General features: G+C 38.6%; 1 protein-coding gene across 3 annotated transcripts; it reads right to left on the reverse strand.

The window, feature by feature from the left end:
• On the reverse strand, positions 1 to 12,534 carry LOC130929371 (gastrula zinc finger protein XlCGF17.1-like). 3 transcript variants are annotated; one of them, XR_009066869.1, is made up of 4 exons: positions 12,345 to 12,503; positions 12,069 to 12,203; positions 8,050 to 8,142; positions 1 to 2,163 (listed from the first exon to the last, which is right to left on the reverse strand). XR_009066869.1 is itself a non-coding variant. In XM_057856471.1 (3 exons), the coding sequence occupies exons 1-3, from the start codon at positions 12,502 to 12,504 to the stop codon at positions 1,478 to 1,480; spliced, it is 897 nt and encodes a 298-aa protein (XP_057712454.1). In that variant the 5' UTR covers positions 12,505 to 12,534; the 3' UTR covers positions 1 to 1,477. The 3 variants fall into 3 exon arrangements, 2 of the variants coding, with proteins under 2 accessions (XP_057712454.1, XP_057712455.1); XM_057856471.1 differs by lacking the exon at positions 8,050 to 8,142 and having other exon boundaries at positions 12,429 to 12,534; XM_057856472.1 differs by lacking the exon at positions 8,050 to 8,142.
• Between the last annotated feature and the right edge of the window lie 334 nt (positions 12,535 to 12,868).

The raw sequence follows: 12,868 nt of genomic DNA on the forward strand, positions 1-12,868 counted from the left end.
AGTATGTCTAAGGGCCCAAAGATAGGGTCGTGTGATTTATACGCAATTACCACACGAAACGGGGAATATCACAATTTTATAACCAATAATTGTGATAGATTTGCATCAATACTGCTTACAGTCAAATACAGTATCTTACCAGATGTCAGGCCTATTACAGTTTATGATCAATTACTGTAATAATATGGCCTATTGGGATCGAGGAAAATCGGCAACACACACACACACACACAAGGCTCTAACACTTCTCCGCGTTAAACAAGCGGCACATTTTATTTAAGCCACAGAATAGAAGCGTTACTGTACAATCGCTCTAAGCAAAGGCTTAATTACCGTGTGCTGGAAGGACGGAGAGCCAGGTTGTCCTCGGTAAAGTTGAGCAGAAAGTACCTGGCTGCACGTCTGACGCGTAAGACCACAGCAGACTCTCAGATTTAACACTGCTCCCTCCTTTACTTATATACTCTCGCCCCTTCTGCTTACACTGTTTTCCTAGAACTCGTGAGTTGCGAGTTGTTTTTTCTCTGTGGTTACACCTGCTGCAACAGAAAGTGCATAAGTGCAACAGATCCACCACGAGTTTGCAAGTTCATAAGTTTCGTTTTGAATCAGCGTTGAAGAGGGCGAAAAGCAACATGTCTTTAATTTCCACTCCAATGGCAAAAGTAAATGCAACATGCCAAAATCCATTTTGCCACATGGCAAAAAAAAAAAAAAAAAAAAAAAAAAAAAAACACATGCCAAAATCTATTTTGCCACATGGCAAATACTACTTTCGGTCGTCACTGTCTCTCCCAGTTGGTGCTCAGGCCCTAAATAACACACACCAACTTTAATCAGATTACTAGTTTGGAAAAATGAAAGCGTTACTCGTTACTGAAAGAAAGTACCGTATTGGCCTGAATACAAGACGGTGTTTGGTGTTTTTTGCATTGAAATAAGACTGAAAAAGTGGGGGTCGTCTTATATTCGCAGTCTAGACGTAATACCCATTCAAGACGCTAGATGGCGCCAGATATCATTAAAGCGAATGCTGAACTTGAGTAATGTTCTGTCATGAAAGATCTCAGCTACTCTCAAGTTTAACCAGTTTGCATTATTTTATTGCAATGTTTGTCCTTACTCAGATTTGTTACAACACTACAATTACAGTTAGACTTCACTTTGATGGTTAATGCAATTGCGTTAACTATTGCAATTTTGTTGTTTTATCACAATAGATTGGTTTATTTACATTTCAAAAACCAGAAGCCATTCATTTACGAATGTGATTGCACATTAGTGTTCAAAAAGTCTTTTTTTTTCCCAAACTTGAGTCTTGAAAAAGAGGGGGTCGTCTTATATTCGAGCCAATACTGTAATCAATCACATTACAGTAACGCGTTAGTGACAACACTGATCATTCACAGTTTTACAATTTACCAGAGTCGGCACCGTATTTTTCCAGAGCTTCGACTATGAATCGTCTCAAAAAATCTCAAAATTTCCCGTTCAACTTTGCTTTTCCGTTAGTCCCTTTACACGAGTGGTTTGTGAAATACACTTTTCTAGTGTAACTTTTACCGCAAGCTGCGCAGTAAAACGGTTTCTCACCAGTGTGCACTTTTTGGTGTTTAACTAAGCTGCCTTGGATCGCGAATCGTTTACTGCAAAGTTGGCAAGCGTATGGTTTCTCGCCGGTGTGCGTTCTCATGTGGTATTTCAGAAGTTGTTTCTCGCCGAATCTTCTATGGCAAACAAAACATTCGTGCGGTTTCTCTCCGGTGTGTGTTCTCATGTGCTTTTTTAAACAGACTTGAGTAGCGAAGCGCTTACCGCACTCTGAACAGAGAGCAGGTTTTTCGCCTGTGTGTGTTAGCATGTGGCGTTTTAAATTGCTCTTGGTAGTCATTTGTATACCGCAAAACGAGCAGATGAAATCTTTCTCTGCGGCGTGCGTTTTCACGTGACGCTTCAGAGATTCGGTTTTAAAAGTTTTCCCGCACTGAGGACGCAGACAACTGTCGTCTTTGTCGTCGGCGTCATCGTCGTCAAATTCATCACAAGAATAATCCTCGTCGGCGTCCTTGAATTTATCACAAGAATAATCCTCGTCATCCTCGTCGGCGCGATATTTGTAAGCGTTGCTGTCGGAAGAAGGGCAGTTGGTATCTGAGAGAATAGCTGAAATGCAAAAAGAAACATTTGGTTTAGAACAGAAAAACCGAATCGATTATTAAAATCGTTTCCAAGTCGTTTCTAATTACAGTGCTGGCCAAAAGTATTGGCACCCCTGCAATTCTGTCAGATAATGCTGAATCACTCCCAGAAAATGATTGCAATTACAAATGCTTTGGTAGAACCGTATTGGCCAGAATATAAGACGGCCCTGAATATAAGACGACCCCCTCTTTTTCAAGACTCAAATTTGAAAAAAAAAAAAAAAAAAAAAAAAAAAAAACTTTTCAAACATCAAATTAATTTTTATACAGAAAATAATTTAGGGCTGCAGCTAACGATTATTTTAGTAGTCAATTAATCGATGAACAAGTTCGAATAATCAAGTAACCGGATAAGGAACATTAAAAATTAAAATACCAGGGATGAGCCTCAAACAGTATAAAAAAATAAATAAATGAGGATCTATGTACATCAAAAGAACAATTAGCTAACCTACATAACAAAAGTCCGCTAGCTTAAATGCTATAAAATGCTAACTTTTTTTTTAATTTTTTTTTTACAAAGCTCTTAATGAATGGTTCAGACTCATATTCCCACAAAAATGGCTAAATATACCTACAAACTACATTACAAATGCATTAAAAAACATTAGCCCAAACAAAAACGTAGCTTACGTTGATCTTAACAGGGAGCAGTTGAATTCAGTCATCTGAAATGAGGCAGACCAGAGGGCAGTGTATCCACCCTAATCAATAAAACTAAATGTAAATACTTTCAAAATAAACCATTACAACGCCACTTTAATTAAACGAATACTTGAAGCAACAAAATTTAATTCGAATATTTTTATTCTTATCGAATATTCGAGTTCATCAATTAATCGTTGCAGCACAAATATAATTACAGTACATCTGAAACAAATGATTATAACAATATATTTGAGAGAAAAAGCATGTTATTGTGCCTCATTCAAATCTTAATATCTGAACATTTAAATATGTAAACTAAAGGGCAATCACATTCGTAAATGAATGGCTTCTGGTTTTTGAAATGTAAACAAACCAGTCTATTGTGATAAAACAACAAAATTGCAATAACTGCATTAACCATCAAAGTGAAGTCTAACTGTAGTCTTGAAACAAATCTGAATAAGGAAAAACATTGCAATAAAATAATGCAAACTGGTTAAACTTGAGAGTAGCTGAGATCTGTCATGACAGAACATCGCTTCGATGATATCTGGCGCCATCTAGCGTCGTGAATGGGTATAACGTCTAGACAGCGAATATAAGACGACCCCCACTTTTTCAGTCTTATTTTAATGCAAAAAACACTGTCTTATATTCGGGCCAATACGGTATATCACATTGTGGAGGGGAACCTTTTTCTTTTCCACATCCGCCTTTGTTGTGTTAGATGGGTTATAATTTTTTCCACTGTTTTGCAATGTATTCACTTGAGATGTCCCGATCACGTCATCTTCAAAGTATCGGAATCGGCAAAAAAATATCGGACAGCCTTTTTTTCAATATATATATATATATATACAGTATATATTTTAATTAAATCGTTTTCTCATTGTATTTAACGTTACAGACATAATATGTTACACTCATCCAGAGTCTTTAGTTTAGGCTTAAGGTAGGGTTATCAAATTTCTCCACTTAACGGCGGTAATTAATTAAAAAAAATTTTTTTATCACGGTAAAATATTTAACGCAATTAACGCATGCGCTGTACGACCCACTCACGGATTATCACCTTCAATCTGTAATGGCGCCGTTTTACCTGTATACAGAGCTAAAAGGCAGCGTAAAATGAGTAGAGTGAATTTTGGCAGCCTTTGGAGCCTTTTTTTAATTGGCTAAAGCCTTACAATCCCTCTCCCTTCGATTAGAAAGATCATGGGAAGCAATGTGGGGAAGATAGGTAGTAATTGATCTTTTTCTTAACACCCTATGTTATTTCCCAACGCAGAGAAGATATATCAGTTGGTACCACTACGCACAGTCATGGTTGCACTTCCCATCATGCATTTGGGCAGAACAGTTAAATGGCTACAGTATCATTTACTGAAAGCTCAACAAATACACTAGATGGCAATATTTAGTCACAATATACAAAGTCACATTTATCCTTTAAGAATTACAAGTCTTTCCATCCGTGGATCCCTCTCACAGAAAGAATGTTAATAATGTAAATGCCATCTTGAGAATTTATTGTCATCATTAACAAATACAGTACTTATGTACTGCATGTTGAATGTATAGATTCGTCCGAGTTTTATTCATTTTTTTTCTTAATGCATTGCCAAAATGTATATGATCGGGAAAAATTATCGGGAATGTGGCAAAATAGATTTTGGTATGTGGCAAAACGGGTTCTGGTATGTGGCATTTTTGGGGCATGTGGCAAAATGAATTTTGGCATGTGGCATTTTTGTTGGTATGTGGCAAAATGGATTTTGCCAAGTAACATTTTTATGGCATATGGCAAAATGGATTTTGCCATGTGGCATTTTTGTTGGTATGTGGCAAAATGGATTATGCCATGTGGCAAAATGTATTTTGGCATGTGGCAATTTTTTGGGCATGTGATATATATATTTTTTTTGGCATGTGGCAAAATCATTTTGGCATGTCGCATTGTTGTTGTTATGTGGCAAAATGGATTTTAACATGTGGCATTTTTATGGCATATGGCAAAATGGATTATGCCATGTGGCAAAATGTATTCTAGCATGTGGCATTTTTTGGGGCATGTGTTTGTTTGTTTTTGTTTTTTTTGGTATGTGGCACAATGGATTTGGTATGTGGCAATACAGCTTCTGGAAAATGGCTTTTTTTTTTTTTGGCATGTGGCAAAATGGATTTTGGCATGTGGCATTTTTGTTGGTATGTGGCAAAATGGATTTTGCCATGTGGCATTTCTTATGGCATATGGCAAAATGGATTATGGCATGTGGCATTTTTGTTGGTATGTGGCAAAATGGATTTTGCCATGTGGCATTTTTTATGCCATGAAGCAAAATGTATTTTTGCATGTGGCATTTTTGTTGGTATGTGGCAAAATGGATAATGCCATGTGGCAAAATGTATTCTGGCATGTGGCATTTTTTGGGCATGTGGTATTTTTTTGGGGGTGGGGGGGCATGTGGCAAAACGGGTTCTGGTATGTGGCATTTTTGGGGCATATGGCAAAATGGATTTTGGCATGCGGCATTAAATGGAGAAAAACACCTGTACCTTTCTTGTGACCTTTTTGTGACCCGAACTGGATCCACATACACACATATAGCAATAACTGCACATTTATATAGCAATAACTGCCTTTGAGAGTGCCTTTAAGAGTAACTAACTGTGTGTTGCTGTTTTTGATGTGCACACATACTTTTGGACTGACTGTACAACTTCTTATCCGGTTATGCCCGCTACTTTGACGCGGTTTAGCTTATTGCTATGGTTACCATGACACCTGATACAGACTTATCTGCTGCTAAAAAGTACAACGAGTGAACCAATCATATTTGGACACGAGACTCATCTCCTTAAGAGGTTGAGCAAAACATGTTAAGATTACCATTTTTGGGCAGGCAGTGTGCCTCCTGAGAGCAGGGGCTGGCCATCTCTGTTCTCACTTGGCATGTGCCAATAAAGAGCCGGACATTTCCGGGCCACGCCAGAGTCTTCCGTGAATTAACGCGTGATCGCTCGGTGTTGTTCCTTGGATACTCAGACCAGGACCGTTGGCTCTCCGCTCATTGCTGACAGGTAGGAGCTTGATTCAATACCAGGGAACTCGTTGTGCTTTAACTGCGGCGTGGGGGTGTTTTAGCTTCGGCAACTAATATATCTAGCGCCATTGTTTCTTGTACTTGTATGTGTTTTAACTGCATCGTGGGGTTTTAGACGTTATCAGTGACAATCTAGACCTAGCGTTGTGGTTATTCTGTGTTATGCTTGTTTTTTGCTTGCCATTGTGGGACTGTAATCAATAAACTTCATTTATTTGCAATTTCTAATCAATAAACATTGTCTATTTCGCAAAAGTGCCTGTTGCTGACTCACTGCGAACGTTGACATTTCGTAAAACAGGCATTTTTGTTGGTATGTGGCAAAATGGATTTTGCAATGTGGCATTTTTTTGTCATGTGGCAAAATGGATTTTGGCATGTGGCATTTTTTTGGGGCATGTGACTTTTTTTTTTTTTTTTTTTGGGTATGTGGCAAAATGTATTTTGGTATGTGGCATTTAATTTTTTTTTTGGTATGTGGCAAAATATATTTTGGTATGCGGCATTTTGGGGGGGGGGGGGGGGGGTTATGTGGCAAAATGGATTTTTGCACACACACACACACACACATTCGCGCACACGCTGGGTGACCTGAGAGTGCGCGTGCATGTACAAACGCATACAGTACTTTGATTGTTCGCACAGTCGCATCATAGTCAACCGTCACATACGTCAACTCATGCTGTCCCGTTGAAGAAGCAACGCGCGCACGCCCTCACACACTCACACAAACGCGCGCGCACACACAAGTGTTCGTGAGTCCACACACATCCTCAACATGACTAGGGATGGGAATTGATAGGATTTTTACGATTCCGATTCCATTGTCGATATTGCTTAACGATTCGATTCTTTATCGATTCTCTTATCGATTCTAATTTGGGGGAAAAGAACAACAAACGTTTTGATTGGCATCGAGTTTGTTTAATCAGAACTCACAACCCTACAAACTCACAACGAGATCAAAAGAGGCCCAAAGCCTCAATGTTAACTGTGGCAATAAGTGGCAAATACACAAGAATGTGTAACATTTTACTGAAACATTTATCTAATAGAAATAAAAAATATTGGTATATATTGGCAGATAGGTTGTTGTTCTGCGTTTGGCAATATGTGTTAAAGCAGGGGTCCCCAAACTTTTTCCTGTGAGGGTAACATAACTTTTCCCTTCTCTGATGAGGGGCCGGGGTCAGTTTGTAACAAAAAAAGTGTGACGATTGCAGAAGTGCATAAATGTAAAAAATTATTGTTTTTCAGAAAGCCACAATCAAATAACCCTTTCTGGATTCTTCACGGAATGAAAGTAAATAAAATAAAAATAATAATATAATAATAATAATTAATAATAAAAACAGTATTAATTAAATAGATAATAACCAAATTACCCTCTCTGAATTCTTCAAGGACAAAAGGCCAGGAAATAAATAACACGATTGAGAAAAAAAAAAAAAAATTCAAAATGGCCGGACCAAATGTGGAGGCGGGCCGTATTTGGGCCGCGGGCCGCAGTTTGGGCACCCGAAGAAATGCCGCATCCAAGCGAGTGAGCGAGCGAAGTGAGAGAGGGAAACACTTCTACGAGCCTACGTTCTTTGTTAATGTTAATATCTACAGAGGCAACGCCTGTATGTATAATCTTTTGTGTTGTTGTTGTTGTGTTTCCACTCGCGATCGGACACTTAAATCCAGTTGTGTAGTGGTTTGAACGATGTGCTAATGCTAGCGAACGAATGCTAACCATACTGTTATTAGCAGCTAATCATCGCTGATTTACGTTGATGCAAACCTGTTTGTTATTGGGGACGAAATTGATTTGTTTCATTTCTATTTTTAGTTTCACTCTTCAAGTGATGGTTGAATAAAGTCAGCAAATTATACCAACGCCTTCTGTATCGTCATTTCAGAGTTTAGCTAGCTGTGTAGCTGTCTCGGTGAGGACAGTGCAGTCTATTCCCTCCCGATGCAGTTATCTCCACCTTGCAATGACTGCAAGTCGCTTTGTTGTAAATTTTCCTCGTGAAGTGAAGACACACTTTCCAGCGTTTGAACCTACGTGCTGTCATTGTTATGTTTATGGCTGCAATGCTCGTGCTTACCCGTCGTAACTTTTCATTTTCACACTCTTTCCTGGTGAAGTGTAGTCCAACTTTGGAGCGAGTGGTTCTTGGCGCCATGCTAGTTTGATGCATCTGGACAACAAGACACGTCACGACGCAATACGCGTCTTTAGGAATCGTTTAAGGGATCGTTAAGGCTTTTTCATTGTAATGTCGAGGCCTCGAAACACTCGGAACCGGTTCCGAATTGGAATCGGATTTCGATTCCCATCCCTAAACATGACCAATGAAAGATCATGATTACAAGCACAGTGGCATCCCCAGGGGGTGGCCAAGGCCACCCCTATAAATTGGTTGGCCACTCCACTGGCCACCCCGCTTGCCAGTATATCGTTAGATTGTTGTAGCATAGGTTATACATTTCATCCCAAATGAATGCATTTATTTTGTTTTGTTAGATGTACGGCTGTCAAATTTATCACATTAACGGGCGTTAATTTTTTTTTTTAATTAATCACGTGAAAATATTTACCGCAATTAACGCATTCGCAGTACGACTTATTCACGCATTGCCGCAAACAGCCTACAATGGCGTCGTTTTACTTTTATACAGAGATAAGAGGCAGTGTCAAGTGAGTGGAGTGGATAAAAGCATTCATTGTGGCCGTGCTTTTAATTGGCAAACGCTTTGTCATCCCTCCCACAGCAACTATAAATATTGTGGGATGCGACTTGGGGAAGAGTGACAGGAATTGACCTTTTTCTTAACACCCTGTAGTGTACCCAATGCAGAGAAGATATAGCATTTGCAGCCACCACACACAGTCATGGTTGCACCACTTCCCATCATGCATTTGGGCAGAACAGTTAAGACATTACAGTATAATTTACTGAAAGCTCAACAAATACACTAAATGGCAATATTTAGTCACAATATACAAACTCACATTTATCCTTTAAGAATTACAAGTCTTTCTATCCGTGGATCCCTTTCACAGAAAAAACGTTAATAATGTTAATGCCATCTTGTGGATTTGTTCTAATAAACAAATACAGTACTTATGTACAGTATGTTGAATGTATATATCCGTCTTGTCTTATCTTTCCATTACAACAATAATTTACAGAAAAATATGGCACATTTTAGAGATGGTTTGAATTGCGATTAATTACGATTAATTCATTTTTAAGCTGTGTTTAACTCGATTAAAATTTTTAATCGTTTGTCAGCCCTAGTTAAATGCACACCTTATGCCTGATATATACATAACACATTAAAACAGAATTGTTTTGGAACTCAAAATGTTGACTGGACAGTTACGGACTATGCACATTAAATCATTAGTAACATCAAATATTACACAATACACCAAAGTATAACAGTAGCCGTGTCCTTAAGTCTTTCTGATAGTTTTCCCCTGACCTTTTTACTGCAATAATATAATGAAAACCTGAAATTATGGCTTTTAGTTTTGGCCACCCCAAGATTTTAAGTGGCCCCATCTGGCCACCCCTAGGAAAAATTTCTGGAGGCACCACTGTTCAAGCAACGTGCATGTGTGGAGACGCACACAACTACATGATTTCAAATGACACTAATCTTCAGTAATAACTTATGGAATTCAACTAGAGCTGAAACGAGTACTCGAGCAACTCGAGTTTAAAAACTGATCCGAGTAATTTTATTCACCTCGAGTAATCGTTTATTTTGACAGCTCTAAGCATCACGTTTTGTTAGGACTACTTTTAATGCGGGACAACGCGCTGTCACGTGCTTAGAGGAAGAAGGGGAAAAAAAAAAAAAAAACTTACCGCAGCCGACAGCCGCCACAAACGACGCCGACGTTGCTAAATACTAGCCCGCACAATGCTACATTGGTAACAGGCAGCGTCTGGCGCGTCTCATAGAGATCACATGTATGTTGAACTAGATGCGAAATGACAGCCTCGGCCGCGTCTGGGCAGCGTTTGTAAACAGCCGCCATCTTAAAGCAGTACAGCGCTAAGCGCTAATAAAGAGCGCTAATAAAGAGCGCTAAGCGCTAATAAATAAGATTAACGTTACTGTCGCTACTAGCTCACGGAACGTTAGCCCTGCGGAGGGCTAGGTTTCAATTAATTATGACCACTGTCGATGCGTGGCTAACGTGTCTTACATACAGGCTTTAACATAACATAGCATTGTGGAGTGATGAGGGTGTAAAATAAAAACTTAATCATGCTAACTATCAATTTTAGCTCAGTAGTCATTGCTGGATAAAACACCAAGTAGCACTGGTCCCTAATGTGCTCCAATACAGCCTGTATCATACATTTATTTTGAACTAGAGCTGCAACGATTAATCGATTAACTCGAGTATTCGATTAGAAAAAAATATTCGAATTAAATTTTGCTGATTCGAGTATTCGTTTAATTAAAGTGACGTTGTAATGGTTTATTTTGAAAGTGTTTGCATTTATTTTTATTGATTTGAGTGGATATACTGCCTTCTATTCGGCCTCAATTCACATGGCTGAATCCAGGTGCTCCCTGTTGAGACGAACATAAGCTAAATTTTGTTTGAGCTAATGTATTTTTTTAATGCATTCGTAGTTTGGTTTATAGGTATATTTAGCCTATTTTTGTGGGAATATGTGTCCGAACCATTTGTTAAGAGCATCGTAAAAAAGTTTTAGCATTTTATAGCATTTGAACTAGCGGACTTTTGCGATGTAAGTTAGCCAATTGATCTTTTGTTGTACATAAATCCTCATTTATTTGTGTTTATACCGTTTGAGGCTCAGCTCAGTTAATTTAATTTTTCATGTTCCTTATCCGATTACTCGATTATTCGAACTAATGGTTTGTCGATTAATCGACTACTAAAATAATCGATAGCTGCAGCCCTATTTTGAACACTGCAAAAACTCAAAATCCTATCAGGACTTACAGTTTAGACTAACTTAAAACTTAACTAGAACTTAAAAATGGCTTGACACAAAGAGAAATTCAATTGAAACACGTGGGAAAAAAATCCTAACTTTTAAGTGATTTGTGTTATCAAGCGTAACGGCATTTTTAGGTAAGATATATATATATATATTGATAAGATCTAAAAGTTTTTTGAGTGAAAGCAGTGAATTAGTCTTTTTTTTAAATTCTAGTTACACCTGAGATGCAATTGTTGGCTGTTTTCAACAATATACAACGAAAATAAAGACATTGGTTGACTGAAAATGGTTCAAGATTAGATGAAATGTCTTGTTTTCTCATGTATATGTATAATTGCTCTTCACCTAAAAATATATGTTTTATCCGATTACTCGATTAATCGATAGAATTTTCAGTCGATTACTCGATTACTAAAATATTCGATAGCTGCAGCCCTAAATTCAACCCTTCCCCTAACCCTGGAATTCAAATTTCCTGCAAAGCAATACAGCTGACGCGCGTGCACGAGCGCTCGGGTGAATGCACGAGCAAGTGTGAGCAACCATCAGCATGGTAATACCAAAAGTAGCTGAAAATCCACCTTTTAAACAGTATGGCGTTTGCATGCAAACTTGCATGCAAAATTGCGCCACCTGCAGGGTTAGGGGTGTAAATACACTCTATATCCGTCTCGCATGTTATTTGACCGTCGTTGAAAGGATTGATACGAAAATCAGGGAAATTGCAATAAAATATGTCAGGTGTACAATAAATCCAAATTTATGAATTATAATGGGAGTCAATGGTTACATATTTTGTAATTTCGAGTCACGTGGATTCAAGTTCTTCGGCTAGTTAATGCAAAGGTTTAGAAATGATGGCAAAGTTGCATTTTGAACGTCTGCGTGTTTTAGAAACCTAGGAAATATTTAACATTCGTAGTGTTTTTTCCCCTATGTTTTCCCTTTGATGTAAAAACAAAAACCATCAAAAAATTACAGATAATGTAATATTCGGCACAAAGGTTAATCTAAACATCAATTATTTGTGTTTTTCACATTGGTTCTATGGTTTTAATCAAACAACAATAAACAAGCTTTGGTTTCAGTTCAATCACATGCGGTGTATCTTTGTTCGGAGTCCAAACCTGTAAGTTGCTGTGAAACAACTCGTGGCTCCATGTTTGGCTGGTGTAGCTCCATCTCTTTTTTTCCACAAAGTAGCTCCTCCATGTACTCTTCTGACGGCTTTTCACACATTTCCAACACTGGGGACTGTCGGTCTGTGGTTGGACAACAAACAAACGTGCTTTGTTGCTAATGGCGACCGCTGTGAACTGAGCTAATGATCAAAACGCAAAAATACGACAACACGGACAGTGAACAAATGATGTTTGAGTCCCGTGAAATAGCGATATACTTACTTTGTCGATAGTTTTATCGGTTCAAAACGTTGTGGAAAATTTGTTGATCATTTTGGGAAAAAATGTGGTCACTGCTTAGCTTACTGTTCAGAGGTAGCGCTGGGGCGGACGGAATTTCTTCTTCTTCTTCTTCTACTTCTTCTTCTTTGTTTTTTTTCATGGGGCATTACCGCCATCTAGTGGGTTGACTGTTTGGACGGAGCCTACACCGGCAGTCACACCCTATATTTCTATAGACCCTACCCACCGACGTCACAAAACCACGTGCTCGCTGTATGGTTCCGCCCACTTGTCCGTCATTTTGTCTCTGTATTAGCATTGGTTTCAATTGATCGAGGAATTTAAAATGCATTTCATGGAAGACCCGGTGCTTTCTGATGCCGTAAACTCACTGGATGTGTTGCATAAAAGGCGTTATGTGGAAAAGCTTCGTTCTATACAGTCGCCAGATCCATATTTGATGCCCAAATCGATGTTTTTCGACCCACTGTCTTCGCTCTGTCTGCCTGACATCTGCTACGCTG

The sequence above is a fragment of the Corythoichthys intestinalis genome, chromosome 14 (assembly GCF_030265065.1).
Source record: "Corythoichthys intestinalis isolate RoL2023-P3 chromosome 14, ASM3026506v1, whole genome shotgun sequence".
NCBI classification, from domain to species: Eukaryota; Metazoa; Chordata; class Actinopteri; order Syngnathiformes; family Syngnathidae; genus Corythoichthys; species Corythoichthys intestinalis.